The sequence below is a fragment of the Octopus sinensis genome, linkage group LG13 (genome assembly GCF_006345805.1).
Source record: "Octopus sinensis linkage group LG13, ASM634580v1, whole genome shotgun sequence".
Lineage (NCBI taxonomy): Eukaryota > Metazoa > Mollusca > Cephalopoda > Octopoda > Octopodidae > Octopus > Octopus sinensis.
In genome coordinates this window covers 22,298,463-22,320,784 of record NC_043009.1, presented here as the reverse complement: position 1 = coordinate 22,320,784, position 22,322 = coordinate 22,298,463, and the positions used below count along the sequence as shown (strand labels likewise).

The 22,322-nt window shown below is 40.8% G+C and overlaps 1 protein-coding gene across 1 annotated transcript in view; it reads left to right on the top strand.

Moving 5' to 3' along the window:
- Positions 1–22,322, top strand: part of LOC115218671 (zinc finger protein 850-like) — a 32,858-nt gene that overhangs the window by 906 nt on the left and 9,630 nt on the right. The window contains exons 2-3 of the mRNA XM_036508551.1: positions 5,374–5,911; positions 12,774–14,031. Coding sequence (XP_036364444.1) covers positions 13,398–14,031 — 634 coding nt within the window. The 5' untranslated portion in view covers positions 5,374–5,911; positions 12,774–13,397. The remainder of the gene's footprint in view (positions 1–5,373; positions 5,912–12,773; positions 14,032–22,322) is intronic.

Genomic DNA, 22,322 nt, shown 5'->3' with positions numbered 1-22,322 from the left:
CGACTATGATGAAAAAAATGCGCGCTCGCGAAAGGGGGGTGGGGGAGAGGCTTCGGAAATTTCCCATCTTCAGTCCACGGCCTTTAAACTAAGAAAAAATAGTGTAATTGGTGTAAAACTACTTGTTCTAAACGAGTATCAAGAACACACACTCACACATGAATCATAAACTCCGTATTTTTGTACATATTTCGCAAAAAAAAAAAAATAAAGAGAAGAAATTCTGGAAAAAGTGAAGAAATGTTGGATCTCCGCTATGTGAATCAAAATACGTGTCAGAAACATCTTGAAATACTACAGAAATTATGTTACGAAAATGATAATGTATACATACCTCTTTGAGTGGTCCATCGACAGTGTTGATAAAGAAATGAGATGGGTTGCGTTTGGAGGAAAAAATTATCGCGGGCCAGGATAAAGACTTGCTGCTGCCAATAAGAATACGTGTATTCTCTTGGCAGCAGGTTTAATGCTGTCCAAAAAAAGGAACTTCGCCATGTATTGTTTTAGGTAACAGGCACGAATGCCTGGGCGAACAACCGATTTCTTCACTGACCCCCACAATCTCTCTATCGTCTGTGTGTGCACCGACGCGTTTGTCGGATCCACAAAGTGAGTATACCCGAGATTTCCAAGAGAGTTATATGCACCCCAAGAATCGCTATATACTACCGACCCTTGGCGTATATATCGGGTAATTAAGGGGATCAGTGAGGCGGCATCTCGCCTTTCCTCTTCGTATTAATGACGAAATAATTGTAAATGAAGTATTAAAATGATTTAACTCCATTCTTTTGATATTTGTCATTACAAAAACTCAATGGATATTTGTGGATTTTCAGATAATTCAAGTGATAGAGAAAAATAGCTTCTGACCTTTCAATCTCTTGATAGCCAATATCTTCAGAATTGTTTCATGTGGTAAACACATGGTTTACATAACCCAACTCATTTTTCATCATCATCTGTTTTCCCTCCTGGCATGGGTTGGACTGTCCCCAGCCAAACCATCCAACCCATGCCAGCATGGAAAACGGACGTTAAATGATGATGATGATATATATATATTTATATATATCAAATGTTGAGAGTATAGATGTGTATATACATATACGTCTGATCGGTACGTATCCGGACTGTTGGCATAGTAACATAGCTAAAGCATGCAGAGTGATGCCCCTTGGCAAAGATTGATCTTGAACTCTGCTGTGCATGTGCACTAAGTTTTAACATTCTAGCTCTCTTCCACTGTTTACAGCAGTGCTTCGAAGGAAGGTGTGTAGCGTGTGATCATCACATTGACCATGACAGAGAAAATTGTCATGGTGATACCTGCACAAAGTTTCAGAAAGTCTATGGGGAGGAGTATATGAGCCACAAGCAATTGTACAAGTGGTTCGGATGTTTCCAAGATAGCAAAAAATGATATTGACAAACGTTCTGGGAGACCCCGCAACCAGCAGAACTGAGAAAAATATCGCAACTGTGAGAGGAATTGTGAGTTATCAGAGGATATGCAGATTAGCTACGGTTCAGTTCAGTCCATTATATCTAAAGGGAGATAGGTTTCTGAGCAGGTATCACCAGGTTTTTGGTAAAATTTGATGCAGACCCTCTGCTCAGCTTTCTTTGTCATAGTCCCTGCGATAATCACATACTACACACCTTGGGATCAATAATGAAATCAATAAAAGTCATAATTAATTCAATCAGCTTCTGTAGAATAAAGCTGATGAGAGACAGTTTTCCTGGATAGAACACCAGTATATTAAAGATGTATATACTAAAGTCATGGCACCCTATTTTCAACTGCTAGGAGACCTGAAGGTAAGTAGAATATGGTGTCCTGCATAGAATGAGAATAGAAAGGACTAAAGTGAATTTAAAGTGATAAGACATTGAGTTATCCACTTAGCCATTTGACCTATCTCAATAGCAATCATTTCACATTATTGCAGCCTCAGCATCCTTGTCACTGTGTAAAGAAGGTAAAAGGGCCCAGTAACAGTTGCAAAAAAAAAAAAATCAAGTAATCTGCCTGTAGACGATCATGTCAGTCAGTAACAAACCTAAAGCAGTAACTGACTGACCTACCCAAGGTCTTTATCATAATACTAAGTAGACTCATCATTACTACCCATAGTTAATAAAAGGGTGAATCTTTTAACCTGTGAACAATATTCATCTTAAGTCAGTATCCAAAGTAGAGAATAAACATATCTTCTTAATTTCTTAGAAATAGCAGCAAAATATCACTCAAATCACATCCTATCATCTTAGAACTGAAGGACACATTGGGTAATCTAGTCCTAAATATACTGTGTCTAAAGAATAGATGGGATGGTCATAAATAGACTGCTTGTGATCACAAGTCTGTTCACAAAGAAATCCTGTATGGCCAAACAAACACTTGCTTTTGAATGATTGTTTCTGGCTATTTGTTTTGTCTCCCAACCCCTGTGATTGTTATATTTTTAAAATGTGATGATACGGCTATTAATTGTCAGACAAATAAACTTATGAAGACACGCAAATGATACCAGCAGCTAACAAACTCAATTCTCCTCTACGTCGGTCACGGAATCATGTCTTCCATCTCCTCTGTATTTATTGACATTTGTTGATATCACAGACACGTCGGTGCTTCCACACACCAGTGTAAAAAGCCTTGTTCCTTTTCTAATCAGGTAATTGAGCATGTGACCACCCTAGCCAGTGCACACTCATAATCATGCATTCTTTGTCACCGATTTGTCTTCTCTGCTTGATTGACATGAGTGCAGTTTGTCGTATTTGGCCCTTGAAACTTCTGAAGGCTAAACCCCCACTTTCCCCAATTTCTCAGCAAGCTGACAATCATTCTGCTGTCCCTACTTATGGCCAAATCCCTTGCTCTCTGGATCTGGACTTGCATAGTGAGTTCACAAATACTTTCCTTGGGAAACTCATCACCTAGATTTTTTTTCCCTGTTTACAAATGATATTCTCCATATCTCTGGTGCACAGAATGCAGTGGCAGGTGCTCTCTCTAGCCTTTGTGTATATTTTTGTCATCACCTTTAGATATCGGTCTTCATTTTCTTTTTGCATATCAGCCTCCCCTAGAGTTGATCAATCTTGCTTCCCCTGAATTTGTGACATGTAAATTCAAGTGCTTGCCTGTGCCTATTTCTGATGCATTATGTGACATCTCAATGGTTACACCTCATCCTCTTGTTCCAGAGACTCAACATAGAACTGTTTACCACACTCTGCATAGTCTCTCACATCTCAGAACTTCAGCCACAGTTAAACTCATTTCAGTTGGATTCTTCTGGCCAAATATGAGATGGGATATCACTGCTTGGTCGTGTTCTTGCCTTTTCTGCCAGAAATCAAAGGTGCATAAACACCTTATCCATATTGATCTAGTTGGACTGTGCCCAGCAGGCTTTACGTATCTCCTGACTTGCATCGACCACTTTACAAATTGGCCTGAAGCCATCCCTTTATGTGATATTACACCAGAATCAGTAGCGAGAGCCCTGGTATCGGGTTGGATATCATGCTACAGCATTCCTACCACGCTCACCACTGACCATGGTAGGCAGTTCAGATCCTCACTTTTCCAGGAGCTTTTGAAAATTCTAGGTGCATGGCTTCAAATGATATGGTGGCACATTTCCACCTTAAAATTGAAGGCTGCACTGCGTACGTATCCTGACCAACATCAATGGAGTGAGTATCAACCCATTGTTCTTCTGGGCTGCTATTCAGCCGTTCAAGGAAGATATTCGATCCTCTCCAGTGAAGCTGCTTAATGGAGTACCATTATCCTTGCTAGGTCAGATGCTGGCCCCAGAGGATTTATCCTCCCAAGATCCTGCTCTTTACATTAACAGACTTCGGTCGTATTTCTCTAATCTTCTGCCAATGACCTCTCGGCAATAGACATCATTGATCTTGAAGGACATTCCTTCATTGACCCATGTATTTCTTTGCAATGACTCTGTGAGAAGTCCTCTTACACCACCATACACAAGACCTTACTGCATCCTTTCCAACACTAACAAACTTTTCACCATAGCCATTCATGGGAGAAAAGTAACTGTATCAATCGACTGGGTAAAACGGGCTTTTACAGGTGCTCTTACAGCAGAGCCACATGCTCCAACCACATATACTGCACAACATGAACTAATTGCTGCACCATCGCATTCATCACAATCACACATATCTCCCCCACCTTCTCCAACATGTGACAACGACCTGTAGTGGTCGGCAGGCACACTATCCCAGTAAATTATCCAAGGACATTTACATTATCTAAGTCAGTGGTTCTCAACCTTTTCCCAGCCATTGTCCCCTAAAAGCTATTTTTGACGTAAGCTAATTCATAATTGCCCACCAAAAACTGTTAAAAAAATTTTTCTTTCCTTCCATGTGTGATTGACAGTATTAAATCCGGTTTCGACAACGTATGATGTCAGGAAACACAGAAGGGACTATCAACATTTGTGACCATAATTTCGAATATAGTGACTTTACAGTGTCTGATTGCCAAAATTCAGACAATCTTTTTTGAAATTAATTTAAAATTCACCATTACATTTCATCTCGAAAACTGCCAGGGAGTGGCAGAGACTGTTTATTACCTGGTGTTTCAAGTGCCAAGATTGCACATGGCTGGAAACTGTGTGGAGACAAAGCCTGAACCCATTTGCTACAGGTACGGGCAGACTGAGCATATCGCTCGAAACTGCAGCCAGGGAAAAGGCCACAGGGAAAGTGCTACCTCTCAAACTTCCCAGAACAAATAGAGGTTTTTATTGCGCTCACCAGTCAAAATTGCCATGTTGTTACAGGAGAGATACAAAGACGACGTACATTTGTACCTTTTATTCCAGTTGGCTAATTAGGTATTAAAAATAGAGTTACTTCTCCATTAACAGTTACTTGGTAGTTCTTCATAATTACTTGTGCTCGCTAAACTTGCTATGATTTAATTAAACATTTACATTTATTTCCTCAGAACTAGTTTGCAACTAACACTTAGGAGATCATATTAACTGTAAATAATTGCTAATTAACTTAACGTCAACGTTTACTGTAAAAGAAGTCTCGACGACCGCTAGAAAAAAGCATTCTAAATTAACTCCTGTCTCTATCAATTATATTGTGCTATCTTCCTCGTCGGTAGTATATTGGATATGTAAGTATTATTAATATGTACATCTGTATTGTATACGTGTCACTTTTACATACATCAATTTGTTTTGTTGAGAATAGCAGAAATAAAAGAAGGAAACTGAAGAAGAAAAGATATCTCGCGAAAGAACGATGTTGAGTTTATAATTTCACTGCTTCTTTTTTTCTTTTAATTCTTTATTTCAGTTTTCATTGTTCCCAGTATTAAGAGCCATGGAATAACACAATCGTTAGAGAATCGAGGGGAAAGTCTTGCAGACTGCTTCTTACGTCCGGAATTTAAATCCTGTGGTTTTTCATCTCTCCGCTGTCATCTTCGCCTTTCATCCATCCCCAAAATGATAAAATAAACTACGTCCGACTTCACCCACTAAAATTGCTGTGTTTGTACCTAAATTGAAAACAATCATTAACTATATCTAACTATCGAATGAAAGAGAAAAGATATTTCGTTCTAACGTCAGCGCAATTTTCTTTCTGTCATCTAAACACGACAAGCTTCAGCTTTTGATCCTGTTAATCAGAAATCGATATTCAAATCTTGCAGTGGAAGTGTAATTCAACGGAACGCGAAAGGAGAGACGGCGCAGATGACGTCAAGTCGCCGTCTTTTTACGTCGTTCTTCTAGAAGTAGTGAGAAGGGATTCGAGTTGTGGAGATCAGGCGACTCAACACATGATAACAACTAATTGATCTGACCATGGTACCCAATTTAAATTCGAGGTAAGAGCAGCTCTATTTTCGTGCCTTTAAACTACAATTCCTTAGCACAGAGTTTGAAATCAGTGATAAAACGTTTAAACAATAATTAAGCGAATAAAGTAAACAGCAACATATATGTGTGTGCAAATATGTATATAAATACGTACGAAAAGTCTGCATTTATTTATCAGTCTTTATGTAAAAGTAATATGAGTATGTAGATACATGTGTATGTATATAGGACTGTATAGAAGCATAGCAAGATATAGGGAGCTCAGGAGTAAGTATGTACAGCTGATGGCTTACACATTGGCCTTTGACTGGCATAATTCACAAGTATCTCTGGTTCTTGTCCATATTCTAAATCTTTCAGTATGGTTTCAAACACGCCAAACACCTTCAGCTGACAGGCGAAATCATGTTGGGCTAACATTGCACCAATAGAGCAATGATTTCTACAATGTAATCAGTAGCCAAGGCAAGAGAAGTTCTCAGACAAATTTTCACAGCATCATCTTTTCCTTGATAGAGTTATTCAGAGTGCAGTAATACTCAGACACTACCTTAAGGAATTACAGTCAAATCGACCTTGCTAGTTATTTTCTCTTTTAAAGCCTGCTATCAATCTCTTTTGCTGAACTGCTAGATGGCAGGAACGTAAACGCATCAACACCAGTTGTCAACCAGTAATGTGGGACAAACATAGTCGCAAATACACACACACATGTTCTTGAGCAAGACACTTGTAGTGACGCTATTCCAACAGCGCGCGCGCTAACGCCACTTCAGTTCGCGTGTGTGGAGTTTGGAGCCTTCTGTAGAGGCAGAAGGGAAGGGCCCTCTCGCGAATGCGCGAAGACCGGAAGAAGGGAATGATGATGTGGCGTTCCCCTAAAAAGGGTACAGGGAGACGCATAGCAGCAGTGAGCAGAGCGACTTGAGGCACAGCGACCGAAGGGAAAGCACGTATTTTCATACGTGTGATCAACTAATTCACGTAGCAGTCGGATAGAAGGCTTTCCACCAGACATTGTTGCAGACTATATTTTCTTCGCTCCCTAAGGACGCTATATTCGACCAGCTCAGTTTGCTGTTGTACTTGTAAGATTCTTACAAGCGTTAAAGTTTCAGCCTTGCCAATCCATACCAAGTGGAATCAAATATACCACCTTATTTCTTACTGTTATAAGAACAATAAAGAGTATATATTTTTACTGTCGCGTTTGTGTTCTTTGACTGGTAGAATCTGGAAATTTAAGCAACGGAAATTGTGAATGGACCAGTTGCACCCTAAAAGTGCAAGAAGCAACCTATTCCCGTTACACACTTTATTTCACGATGTTCCTGTTCACTCATCTGTAGAAATGATTTGCAACATCACTGGTGCCAAGCTGTATCGACCTTTGTCTTTCCCTTAGATAAGCATCGGTGGAACGGGAGGCTGGTATGCATGGGTAATTGTTGGTCGTCCATGAACAACCTTGTCCAGACTTCTACCTTTGAGAGGAACTATCTAAGTGCAATCCCATGGCCATTCATGACTGAAGGGAATGTTAACCCTTTTATACCTAATCTCTCTGTCTGTTCGTCCATCCATCCAACAAGCTTTTTTCAGTTTCTGTCTACCATATCCACTCAAAAATTTCTTGTCAGGACAAGGCATATAGTTGAAAGATATTTAGCAGTTCTTAGACCAGGAGATCTTCCCAAGATCTAGCCAAGATGCTCTATGACAAACAGTCCAAGTAACAACTCTATATCGAATCGCTTGTGGCCTTGGTTGCCAATGATAGTGTTGTTCATCTTCCAGCAGGGTGGTTTTGCTTGTGTACTACTAGTGGCCTGACAGGAAATATTTTTAACAGAAAGAATATCACAATTGCCATATGAAATGTAAGAACACTGAAACTAATTGAAAATAAAATGACCTGCATATGAGATGGTGAAGCAGTGCCTCCAGCTCTGTAAAAATAAATGAAAGAACATAGGAGGAAAACAGACTGAAAAAAAAGACATGCATTTTAACAAAGTGGCGAACAGTTGTTCAAATGGTGTAGAGTTCTTTGTGAAGGAATCCATCAAGGGCATTGTGCAATGATGCTGATTAGTTTCAGCAGGGCTAAAAACCAGGTTTGTAGCATAAAAGTCTATACTAGCCAAAGATAAGCCCTTGTACCTGGCTTTTGTTGACTTGGAGAAAGCCTTTGACAGGGTCCCCCGATCCCTTATCTGGTGGTCAATGAGGAAACTAGGGATAGAAGAATGGTTGGTGAGAGCTGTGCAAGCCATGTACAGAGACGCTGCTAGTAAGGTGAGGGTTGGCAACGAGTACAGTGAAGAATTCCGGGTAGAGGTTGGGGTCCACCAAGGTTCAGTCCTCAGTCCCCTCCTATTTATCATAGTCCTCCAGGCAATAACGGAGGAATTCAAGACAGGTTGCCCCTGGGAGCTCCTCTATGCTGATGACCTTGCTCTAATTGCTGAGTCACTATCAGAACTGGAGGAGAAGTTCCAGGTGTGGAAACAAGGATTAGAATCGAAGGGCCTTAGAATCAACCTAGCCAAAACCAAAGTCCTGATAAGTAGGAAGGTTGATCAATCACATACGCCTTCAGGTAGATGGCCCTGCTCGATCTGTAAAAAAGGTGTAGGTAGAAACTCTATAAGATGCACCAAGTGTAAGCTATGGACACATAAGAGGTGCAGCAATGTCAAAGGAAGGCTAACTAGGAAAATAGTTTTTGTCTGTGGCAAATGCTCAGGAGCAATAAACACTGGAAATGTGCAGAGACCAACTTCTGCCACGTTCCAGGGAGACAAACTAGAAGTAGTTGATAGCTTCCGCTACCTAGGAGACCAAGTCAGTAGCGGGGGCGGGTGTGCTGAAAGTGTAACTGCTAGAGTAAGAATAGCCTGGGCAAAGTTTAGAGAGCTCTTACCCCTGCTGGTGACAAAAGGCCTCTCGCTCAGAGTAAAAGGCAGACTGTATGATGCATGTGTACGTACAGCCATGCTACATGGTAGTGAAACATGGGCCGTGACTGCTGAGGATATGCGTAAGCTCGCAAGAAATGAAGCCAGTATGCTCCGATGGATGTGTAATGTCAGTGTTCATAATCGTCAGAGTGTAAGTTCCTTGAGAGAAAAGTTGAACCTAAGAAGCGTCAGTTGTGGTGTGCAAGAGAGACGTTTGCGCTGGTATGGTCATGTGATGAGAATGGCTGAAGATAGTTGTGTGCAAAAGTGCTACACCCTAGCAGTTGAGGGAACCTGTGGAAGAGGTAGACCCAGGAAAACCTGGGATGAGGTGGTGAAGCACGACCTTCGAACTTTAGGTCTCACTAAGGAAATGTCTAGAGACCGAGACCTATGGAAGTATGCTGTGCGTGAGAAGACCCGGCAAGACTAGTCAGGCCATAACCCGTGGCCCCTACCTGGGACATAGTCAGTCCTCCTGTGCATACCTTCCTTCTTGTGACACTTATGAAGACCTGTTGAGGCAAGTGAAAATCAAAATCAAAACAAATCAAAATAGATGAACATCAGTGGAATTGTACTCTTTGTGGTACCAGTGCCGGTGGCACACAAGAAAACCACCCAAACGTGGCCGTAGCCAGTACCGCATCGACTGGCCTCCGTGCTGTGGGCACAACAAACACCATCCGATCGTGGCCGTTCGCCAGCCTCATCTGGCACCTGTGTCGGTGGCACATAAAGACACCATCCGAAGACCCGGCGACGTAGTCAGTCCACCTGTGCATACCTTCCCTCTTATGACACTTGTGAAGACCTGTTGAGGCAAGTGTGTGACACTTGTGAAGACCTGTTGAGGCAGAGGCAAGTGTGTGACACTTGTGGAGACCTGTTGAGGCAAGTGTGTGACACTTGTGAAGACCTGTTGAGGCAAGTGAAAATCAAAATCAAAATCAAACCAAATCAAAATAGATGAACATCAATGGAATTTGTATCTTTGTGGTTCCAGTACCGGTGGCACACAAGAAAACCATCCGAACGTGTCCGTAGCCAGTACCGCATCGACTGGCCTCCGTGCTGTGGGCACAACACACACCATCCGATCGTGGCCGTTCGCCAGCCTCATCTGGCACCTGTGTCGGTGGCACATAAAGACACCATCCGAAGACCCGGCGACGTAGTCGTCCACCTGTGCATACCTTCCCTCTTATGACACTTGTGAAGACATGTTGAGGCAAGTGTGTGACACTTGTGAAGACCTGTTGAGGCAGAGGCAAGTGTGTGACACTTGTGGAGACCTGTTGAGGCAAGTGTGTGACACTTGTGAAGACCTGTTGAGGCAAGTGAAAATCAAATCAATCCAAATCAAAATAGATGAACATCAATGGAATTTGTATCTTTGTGGTTCCAGTACCGGTGGCACACAAGAAAACCATCCGAACGTGGCCGTAGCCAGTACCGCATCGACTGGCCTCCGTGCTGTGGGCACAACAAACACCATCTGATCGTGGCCGTTCGCCAGCCTCATCTGGCACCTGTGTCGGTGGCACATAAAAACACCATCCGAAGACCCGGCGACGTAGTCAGTCCACCTATGCATACCTTCCTACTTATGACACTTGTGAAGACCTGTTGAGGCAAGTGTGTGACACCTACTTATGACACTTGTGAAGACCTGTTGAGGCAAGTGTGTGACAATTGTGTAGACCTGTTGAGGCAAGTGAAAATCAAATCAAACCAAATCAAAATAGATGAACATCAATGGAATTTGTATCTTTGTGGTACCAGTACCGTTGGCACACAAGAAAACCATCCGAACGTGGCCGTAGCCAGTACCGCATCGACTGGCGTCTGTGACGTGGGCACATAACAAACACCATCCGATCGTGGCCGTTCGCCAGCCTCATCTGGCACCTGTGTCGGTGGCACATAAAAACACCAACCGAAGACCCGGCAAGACTAGTCAGGCCATAACCCGTGGCCCCTACTTGGGACGTAGTCAGTCCCCTGTGCATACCTTCCTTCCTTCCTGTGACACTTGTGAAGACCTGTGAAGACCTGTTGAGGCAAGTGAAAATCAAATCAAATCAAATCAAAATGGATGAACATCAATGGAATTTGTATCTTTGTGGTACCAGTGCTGGTGGCACACAAGAAAACCATCCGAACGTGGCCGTAGCCAGTACCGCATCGACTGGCCTCCGTGCTGTGGGCACGTAACAAACACCATCCGATCGTGGCCGTTCGCCAGCCTCATCTGGCACCTGTGTCGGTGGCACATAAAAACACCATCCGAAGACCCGGCAAGACTAGTCAGGCCATAACCCGTGGCCCCTACCTGGGACGTAGTCAGTCCACCTGTGCATACCTTCCTTCTTGTGACACTTGTGAAGACCTGTTGAGGCAAGTGAAAATCAAATCAAATCAAAACAAATCAAAATAGATGAACATCAATGGAATTTGTATCTTTGTGGTACCAGTGCCGGTGGCACACAAGAAAATCATCCGAACGTGGCCGTAGCCAGTACCGCATAGACTGGCCTCCGTGCTTTGGGGACGTAACAAACACCATCCGATCGTGGCCGTCCGCCAGCCTCATCTGGCACCTGTGTCGGTGGCACATAAAAACACCATCCGAGCGTGGCCGTCTGCCAGCCTCGTCTGGCACCTGTGTCGGTGGCACATAAAAACACCATCCGAGCGTGGCCGTTCGCCAGCCTCGTCTGGCACCTGTGTCGGTGGCACATAAAATCACCCACTACACTCTCGGAGTGGTTGGCGTTAGGAAGGGCATCCAGCTGTAGAAACACTGCCAGATCTGACTGGCCTGGTGCAGCCTTCGGGCTCCCCAGACCCCAGTTGAACCGTCCAACCCATGCTAGCATGGAAAACGGACGCTAAATGATGATGATGATGATGATGATGATGTTCAATATGTCATCAACAAAGAGAGAAAGATATATTGTACTGACATGGTGAGGAGGGATGCACAAATGACTGGGGAAGAAGGGAGGAATTTTGTTGGCCCTTCACCACAAGTGAGAGGGAGCTACACCTACTGTTATAACAACTCAGTGTTGCTAAATTCCTTGATTTCGTACATGTACTTTGCATGCCCCAATAAATCTTACTGTGAGGGTGGTTTTTGTAATTCATACCATTACAAAAGTGTATCAAACCTGCTTCCTCTCACTCCATTTCTCCTCGGTGTTTTCCTGGAGTGGGTCATAAATGATGGCAGAACAGTTAACATGAGAAAGACAAACATCACAAACCTAAGATATGCTGACAACATTGATAGGATTGGCAGGAAGGAAGGACAGATTGGTCAACTTAGGTAGCCACTTTGATGCAAGCAAATTAGCATGTATTGTATTTATTGTTGTGTATGCAGGTACTTTGAAAATACCTCATGGAATGATGACCGTGCGCTGCTTAGTAACGGGCTGCTCTTTGACAAGGTACAGGATCTGTTGAGTCACCGTGCCAGCGACGAAGTGAAGTTAAGGGACTGTAGCATGGTGGATTATGAAGAGTTAACAGAAAAGCTCAGCTGAGCCAATGTTGCTTCTTACATTGAGGCTGAGTGAAGGAATCCCAGAAGATCGACAGTCAGAATCACCAAGTTCTATCAAGATAGTAACTGTAATGCATCCAGAGGGGTGACGTCCATGTAATTAGCCAATGAAAGATTCACTATGACTCAATCTCCCAACTGAAATTCTTAATAATGGAATTGGATGGTGACAGAGAGTCATGGGAGTCTGCAAAAGCTGCATGACCAAAGAGAGTGTATATATTGTATGTATCACCTATGCATTGTATATATATATATTGTATGTGCATGTGCTGTTGAATCTTTTCACTTTGGCAGTCTTTGATTTCTTATATTCTTTCTCTTTTATTTCAGAATAACTGATGATATTGGCAGAAAAGGAATTTTTATATCTGACATCTTCCTTATTCATCTTCTTTGATAGACTAAAGGAAGCTGTTATACAGAAGAGGTATAACCATGTTTATATAAATTGGTGATGAATTATAGTGAAACGTTTCCTCTCTATGAGATTGTCATCAACATTTCTCACATTCACTGCTTAATATATGTAGCAGATTAATTTCATTTGAAATAAGCTTGGATTAAATTACAAAGACACTTTCTGCACCTTCAGATATCAGCAAAGATAACAGTTGATGGAACAGACCAAATAGTTGTTATGAACAAGTTATAAAAAGAGAAATATGAAAAATATTCCTACATATATCTATATAGTGGTGAGAGCCAAAAATTATGGTAAACTTAATCATATGAGAAAGTTTGAGAGTTGATTTTCTTTTTCTTCATCACTTTAGCAGCTAAATTTTGACTATTTTACAATCAAATGAATGAGATTTGTTCTCTCATACCTATCCTGCAAGTCACTTTGAAAACAATCAGTTTACTGAAGTTTCAAACCTAAGAGATAATGCAGGTTTAATTCAAAACAACGTGAATGGAAAAGAATTTCAAGTACCAGAGTAAAAGGTTAAGAAGATGCCGAAAGATTTAGGAAAAACACCACATCAATGTGATATCTGTCAAAAATCTTTCTCTCAAAAACATAGCTTAACAACTCACAAATATATTCATACAGGAGAAAAACCATATCACTGTGATTCCTGTGGTAAATCATTCTCCGGCAAACCAAACTTAAATCGACACAAGCTTATTCATACAAAAGAGAAACAATATCAGTGTGATATCTGTGGTAAATCATTCCCTCACAATCATGGCTTGGCTAAGCATCATCAAATTCATTCAAAAGAGATGACATTTCGATGTGATATCTGTGGTAAATCATTCTCTCGGAGTGATTACTTAGCAACACACAATCGCATTCATACAGGAGAGAAGCCTTATTGCTGTGATATCTGTGGTAAATCGTTCTCTCAGAATAATAGCTTAGCTATGCACAATCGCATTCATACAAGAGAGAAACCGTATTGCTGTGATATCTGTGGTAAATCGTTCTCTCAGAATCAGCACTTAACTAATCACAATCGCATTCATACGGGAGAGAAGCCATATTGGTGTGATATCTGTGGTAAATCATTCTCTCGGAATGATCATTTAACTAAACACAATCGCATTCATACAGGAGAGAAACCATATTGCTGTGATATCTGTGGTAAATCATTCTCTCAAAATCACAGCTTAGCTAGACACTATCGCATTCATACAGGAGAGAAGCCATATCACTGTGATATCTGTGGTAAATCATTTTCTCAGAATGATCATTTAACTAAACACAATCGCATTCATACAGGGGAGAAACCATATCACTGTGATATCTGTGGTAAATCATTCTCTCAGAATGATCACTTAGCTATGCACAATCGCATTCATACAGGGGAGAAACCATATCGCTGTGATATCTGTGGAAAATCATTCTCTCAGAATGATATCTTAGTTAAACACTGTCGCATTCATACAGGAGAGAAGCCATATTGTTGTGATATCTGTGGTAAATCATTCTCTCAGAAAAATAACTTAGTTGTGCACAGTCGCATTCATACAGGAGAGAAACCATATCGCTGTGATATCTGTGGAAAATCATTCCCTCACAGTCATAGCTTGGCTAAGCATCATCACATTCATTCAAAAGAGATGACATTTCGATGTGATATCTGTGATAAATCCTTCTCTCGGAGTGATTACTTAGTTATGCACAATCGCATTCATACAGGAGAGAAGCCATATTGCTGTGATATCTGTGGTAAATCCTTCTCTCGAAACGATCACTTAGCTAAGTGCACCATCGCATTCATTCAAAAGAGAAGCCATATCACTGTGATATCTGTGGTAAATCATTCACTCGGAATGAACACTTAACTAAACACAAGTGCATTCATTCAAAAGAGAAGCCATATTGTTGTGATATCTGTGGTAAATCCTTCTCTCGGAGTGATTACTTAGCTATTCACAATCGCATTCATACAGGAGAGAAGCCGTACCATTGTGATATCTGTGGTAAATCATTCTCTCAGAATAATAGCTTAGCTATGCACAATCGCATTCATACTGGAGAGAAACCTTATTGCTGTGATATCTGTGGTAAATCATTCTCTCGGAGTGATTATTTAGTGAAACACATGCACGTTCATACGGGATAGAAAACATCACAGGCATAGATTTAAGAAGTTAGAAACTTGAAATTCTTTTGCAATATATTAGTCTCTTTGCACAGATAATGAAGTGGAATTAGTTGAGAAAGTTCACTAATTATGCACACATGTGTTAAGAATTTTGGTTTCCTACCACATTCTTCTGGGTTTTGTGTGACATTTTGGGCAAGTGTCTTCTATTACAACCCCAGGTGACCAAAGATTACTGAGTGGATTTAGTTGGTAGAGACTGAAAGAAGCCTATATTGTATGTGTGTTTATCCTCAACCACAACTTGAAACAATAAGACGTGAGGTCAATTTGTTCGGCTAAAACCCTTCAATGCAGGGCCCCAGCATGGCTGCAGTCCACTGACTGCAACAAGTAAAAGATAAAAGGTAGAATTGTTTTTTTTTTGTAAACTACTTTTCAATGTAGCCTGCTGTTTTTGTTGTGCTCTTTGTAGAAAATTACCACATTCTAAAAATTAGTCTTGGGGTCAATTTGTTTGACTAAAACCTTTCAATGCAAGGCCTCAGCATGGCTGCAGTCCATTGTCTGAGACAAGTAAAAGATTAAAAGGTACAATTCTTTTTTTGTGAAATACTATTCCTATGTTAATCTCACAGTCATGCATGTTAGACCAAAAAAAAAAAAAGCATTGTGAAGAAAAATTACATGTATGAACTTGTGTTGCAAAATCCCTAATGTGAAACTGTGTGTTGAAACAGATATTGTTGTATTTTGGGATAGTCTTTTTTTTTGTGTATATGGGGCAAAAAAACCCCACACAACATCCTGAAGAAAAGGCAAAGTCAGAAACCTCTTCAGATTTCCTTTTCAATATATAGCCTGCTGTTTTTGTTGTGCTCTTTGTAGGTTATGGATTTCTTTTTCTGTCATTCTGTAACACAAATATTTCCTCATGGATGGGGTACTGGTCCATCAAGACTACTCATTTTTGCTGAGTGGACTGGAGGAATGTGAAATGAAGCGTTTTGCTCAAGAACACACATCGCTTGGTTCAGGGATCAAAACCACAATCTTGTAATTATGAGTCCAACTCCCTAACCACTAGGTCATGTGCCTCCACACATTTCACTTGGAACTGGATGGTGCTCTGGGCCGGTGGGTTCCCAGGGCTCCATTGTGTGCGTCTTTGCATCAGTTCACTTGGATAGCTGTGTTCCTCATTGATGGACTGGCCAAGGTCTTCTACTATAGTCTGTTCATTTGCTTTTATCAATGTATTGCTTTAAGTTTTTCCCTTCCTCATTAACTGATCATTTCTAGTATTTGAAAATTGGATTATTGCAACTAATGTTTCTGACTGTAGCATTTACACTGAACAAGAATAACCAAAATCATGTGTGTTTGTGTGAACATAAATTCTATATTGTAAAGATGAATGTAAGAAGAAAGAAAAAAAACAAATGGTAGTGTATGTTTTTTTATTTCTCATCAATAGTAGTTATAAAATTTAAAAAGAACAAAATATCAATGAGGGTTATTTTGTAGAATACAACTATGATACATAAATTCCATGAATTAGAAAATATTTAAGAATAGGTTATTTTAGAAAATATACAGAAAAAATATATTTAAAGCTTAATACTAATAATGATTTTTTTTTATAAAGACATGAAGCCTGAGAGGTTTTTAGAGGATATTTCATGGGAAGCTGTGAAGTTTTTGCCTTCTTTTTTCATAAAGCTTTTGACTTGGGGAGAATAGAAATTGTTCCAGCCAGGAATCAAATGACTCAAACTCAGTTTTCCAGAAAATGATTCTATATCTGTGAAATTTGCCATCTTAATATTTATTCCTTTCAACTTAGCTGAAGGCCACATATTTATAGACGAAGAGAGTGTCGTGGTGTATTAGACTTTTCTAGATTCTTCATTTGAGTGTAGGCATGTATATATAACGATAAATATCAAAGAAGGGAGTAAGCAAATCATTTTAATACTTTATTTACAATTGTTTCATCATCATTCAATATTGCCAACCATACATAATGCTGTAATCATTCCAGAAACTATTAATTTTCATGTACTATGAAGGATTTCTTTTATAATCTAAATAGCAGATGTTGGTTCAATTGGCCTATATTGTTTTAGAAAATTCTGAGGAATCGTGTTATGAATGTTAATCAATATTTGCCAGAATGGTTACAGCATTACACGATTAAAAGGAAGTCGACTGCGTCAGAGAAAAGTAGTTCCACTGCAGATTTATTAGACCATGGCCATGCTAGGGCACCGCTTTGAAGGGTTTATGTGAATAAATCGACCTCAGTACTTATTTTATTTTAATAAATAAGAGGCACATACATATAGAAAAACTACTGAGATGAGGGATATTTATACACCTTATCCTAATCAGCTAACTGAAATAAAATGCTGAAATATACAAGATAATTTTACTTGGTGACAATCAAAAGACCCTCTACTTGCTTGCTGGGGAAGTTTGACAGGCTGCAATTTACCCATGGTCTTGTTCCGGGTTGAAGTTTCAAGCAATATGCCCTATCTGCCTGCACTCATAGCAAATGAGTTCAGCCTTTGTCTCCAAGCAGTCTCTTTCCATGAGATGGCATCAAAAATAAGGATCAGTAGTAATACCATTAGACCTTTTTGTGGCAACGGAGATGTGATTACCTGGCTCTATAAGATGAATAATGGCTGCAAAGCATTGAGGATTTAGCAGGTGTCATGGCTCTGTATCTGGAGGGAATACTTTAATGCTCTCACAAAGACATGGATGTGTAGAACTATTTCATCTTGGTGGAACAATATCTATGTATGTGTGATTTGGTTAGCACATCTGTCGTTTGACCCACGCATAAATACACACAGCCAGCTTGTCCTCTCTTTTCATTTTTCATGCAGGAGGATATTATTTCTTCTCCTTTGAGAGATCAGGCATTCCTAGCTGCTGTATCTGATTTTCTTCTTATTCAAGTGTTGTACTATCCTTCCATCATGGATAACAACTTGCCGGATTTTACCGGTGATGTTTGTGTATGGTCTGCCCAGATGAAGTTGCATTTTGTGGGTAATAAGATATGCTCAGAGGAACAACAGCTCAAGTTTTACTCAATGCTATCCCACCTTCTTTAACGTCAACACTTAAGGATCTTATTACTGACCCACCATCAGATGCCACTTATTACAGTGTTAGGACAGAGACTTTGAGATGGACTTCTCTATTAGCAGAGGAAAGGTTTCACACATAAATGAACAATGAACATCCTGCTGATCATATGCCTTCACAGCTATTGAGACAAATGAAGGAACGAGCCGAAAATACACCAGCAGATAATGTAATGATCAAACAACGCTTTTCCTCCAGACTGCAACCTAATGTTCAGACCTTTTTGGTGCCTATGACGGAAACCATTTCAGCAAATCAACTAGCTTTTTCTGCTGAAAAAATCATGGATTATACTTGCAATCCTGCCACACCTATTCCGTTGGGAGCATCAGCAAACCCTTCTTCTTCCTTTCTGCCTGTTGCTTTGTTGTCGTCGGATCAGGAGTCCACTTCGGCGGCTATGTTAAAGGCATTATTGGATCTTACTAGGGAAGTGCAACTCTTTCATGTCTCACAGACTCAGTCTTCTCGACATCGGTAATGGAATCATTCGTTTCCACCATGTCATCGTCGTTCTGTTGGCATCACAGACATTTAGGTACTTTCACATGACAACATGACAGTGTATACAGCCTTGTTCCTTTTCTAATCAGGGAAACTCTCCTCTGGGGAATTGAGCACGTTACCTTGCCCCATCAGCACACACTCAAAATTACGCATTCTTGGCCACAGATTTGTCTTTATGTGAATGCTGCCTGATTGACAGACGTGCAGCTTGTAGTATTTGGTCCTTGAAGCTGCTAAAGGATAAACCTCTGATTTCACCAATTTCTCTGCAAGCTGTCAATCATTCTGCTATCCCTATTTATGGCCAAATCTCTCACTGTCTGGATCTGTACTTGCATTGGGAGTTTAGCTGGATTTTTATCATTGCAGATTAGACATATCCTATCTTAGATGCTGATTCTTTGCATCAATACAGTCTTCTCGTGGACATACATGCACATCGATTATGTGATGAGTCCATGGACTTTTCCATTCCTGGTCGTTGATCATCAACCCTGTCGACCAGTCCAGTTTCCTTTCTTGCTGCTTTCAGAATTAACCAATTTGTAGTGAGCAGTCCTACTCAATCTGCAAAGCGTTTTATCAGAACAAAGGGGATTCCTGTCATTTCTTGCGTTGACTACCTGTGAAGTTGAAAGGTGGAATTCAAACATAAGCTAAAGTTTGGCATCCTCTGCTTGTATACCAGCCCATGGACCTCCTCATTACATATGTTTCCCAAGTGTTCAAGTGACTATTGTCCTTCTGGAGACTATCATTGAACGATTTCAATTACTGTACCGGAACATTATCTGATTTCACACATTTAAGACTTTGCTTTTTCCCTTCACGTATGTACCGTCTTTCCAAAATTGGACCTGATCAAAAACTTACCACTAAATCCCAGTGGATCCTGACGATATACCAAAAACTGCAATAACTTCTCCTTTTGGCGCATTCAAATTTTTAACCATGCCATTTGGATTATGCAATACTGCTAATACCTTCCACCATTACATTGACAAAGTTATGTGTGATTTTGAATTGTATATGCCTATATTGAAAGCAATCTTATTGTGAGCACTTTTCCTGAGGATCATGTTACCCATTTGCACCTACTGTTTGCACGCTTTAAGCACTATCGAGTTTATGTTAATCCAGTAAAGTGTGTTTTTGATGCGTCCTCACCTGTCTATCTGGAGCACGACATCAGCACAGACAAAATATCACTACTTCCAGATAAAATGAAAGCCCTTCATGATCTTTCTACATGCACTTCCTTATGGCAGTTATGACATTTTATCAGTATTTTTGATAATTTTATTTCACATTGTGCAGAGCTCTCATTACCACTGACCAATCTGTGGAATAGGAACAAAAATGAACATATTTCCTTTAGTGCACTACAACTGGAAGCATTTAACAAATGTGATACAAGAAGTAGCTAATGTATCTCTTTTTGCACACCCTATGTATGATGTCTAGCTTTCGCTAGTCATGGACACATCAGACACAGCTTTCAGTGCAGTTTTGCAACAACATCACCACCAACAATTACCTCTTGCCTTTTTCTCCCGGCAGCTTAACCCTGCTGAGACATGCTATAACATATTAGGCTGTGAACTACAGGCAAATACTTGCATCAGGAAACTCATCACCTCAATTTTGTTTTGCAATTTACCAATGATATTCTTCATATATCTGATGCACAGAATGCAGTGGCAGTTGCTCTCTCTAAACTTTGTGAATATTCTCTGTCATCAATTTCAGATATCAACCTCCATCTTTCTGTGGATGAGCTTGCCCTCGATCTTGCTTAACCTGAATTTGCAACATATAAATCTATGCATTTGCCTGTGCCTAATTCTGAGATACAACTATTTTGTGACATCTGAACGGATATACTACATCCTCTTGTTCCAGATACTCACCATTTCGGCTAGATTCTTCTGGCCGAATATGAGACAAGATATCACTGCTTGGTCATGTTCTTGCCTTTCCTGCAAGGAATCATAGGTGCATTAGCACCACGTCCATATTGAACTAGTTGGACCGTGGCCAGTCAGTCAATGCTTTATATATCTCATGTGCATCAACTGCTTTAACATTGGCCTGAAGCCATTCCTCTATGTGATATTACAGCAGAATCGGTTTCACGAACTCTGGTATTGGGTTGGATATCATGCTACGGTGTTCCTACCATGCTAACCACTAACCGTGGTAGGCAGTTTGAATCCCAACTCTTCCATGAGCTTTCAAAAATTCTAGGAGTGTTGCACATTCAGACTACAAGTTACCATCCAGCTTCAAATGGTATGTTGGACCATTTCTATCGTAAATTGAAGGCTACACTTTGTGCTTATCCTGATCTACATCGATGGAGCGAATATCTACCCACTGTTCTTCTGAGTTGTCCTTCAGCTGTCAAGGAGGGTCTTGGAATCTCTGCAATGGAGCTGCTTAATGGAGTACCATTATACTTGCCGGGTCAGATGCCAGCCCCAGTGGACTTATCCTCCCAAGATCCTACTCTATATGTTAACAAACTACAGTCGCATTTCTCCAGTCTTCCAACAATGACCTCTTGGCAATAGACTGTTACAGCTTTGGCCTCAAAGGACATTCCTTCATGGACCCATGTATTTCTTTGCAATGACTCTGTGAGAAGTCCTCTCACACCACCATACACAGGACCTTACCGCATCCTTTCCAACTCAAATTATCCTTTCACCCTAGGCATTAATGGGAGAAATGAAACTGTATCAATTGACAGGGTAAAACGGGCTTTTATGGGTGCTCTTACACTGGATCCACATACGCCCCTGCATACACTGCACAGCATGAACTAAATGCTGCACCATCACATTCATCACAAACACAATGGCACATATCCCCTCACACCCTCACCGACATTTGACCACAACTTGTAGTGGTCAACAAGTGCACTGGCCCAGTAAATTATCCAAGGACATTTACAGTGGTAGAGACTGCTTAGCAGCTGGTGTTTTAAGAGCCAAGAAGCACAGATGGCAGGGGACTGTGTGGAGACAAAGCCTGATATCATTTGATACGGGTGCAGGCAGACAGGGCATATCGCTCGAAACTGCTGCCAGGGAAAAGGCCATGGGGAAATCGCAGCATCTCAGACTTCCCCTGCGATCAAGTAGAAGCTCTTTTGACAGTCACCAGTCAAAATTGACACCGAGTAGAATTGTTATGTTGTTACAGGATAGTTACAAGGACGATGTATATTTCTACATTTTGTTTCGGTTAGCTAATTAGAATAATGTGTATAAATATTGCTTATCTTTGTAGTTTTTCTATGTATGTATTTATGTGTGGGTGGGTGGGTGGGTGGGCGTGCGTGCGAGTGTCTCCACTCCACCACTTAATAACCTGTGTTTGTTCTTTTATGTCCCTGTGTCTTGACGGTTCGGCAAAAAGCGACCGATAGAATAATATGCCTCCTACTTATTAAAATAAAATAAATACCGAGGTCGATTTATTCGCCTGAACCCTTTAACGCAGTGCCCAAGTCAGACCACGGTCCAATAAATCTGTAGTGGATATACTTTCCACTGGCATAGTCGTCTTCTATCTATGCATGATGTGGGCAGTGCGCGGCCAAGCGTATAGATGCACGATTCGCCATCTCTACAAAAGAAAAAACAAG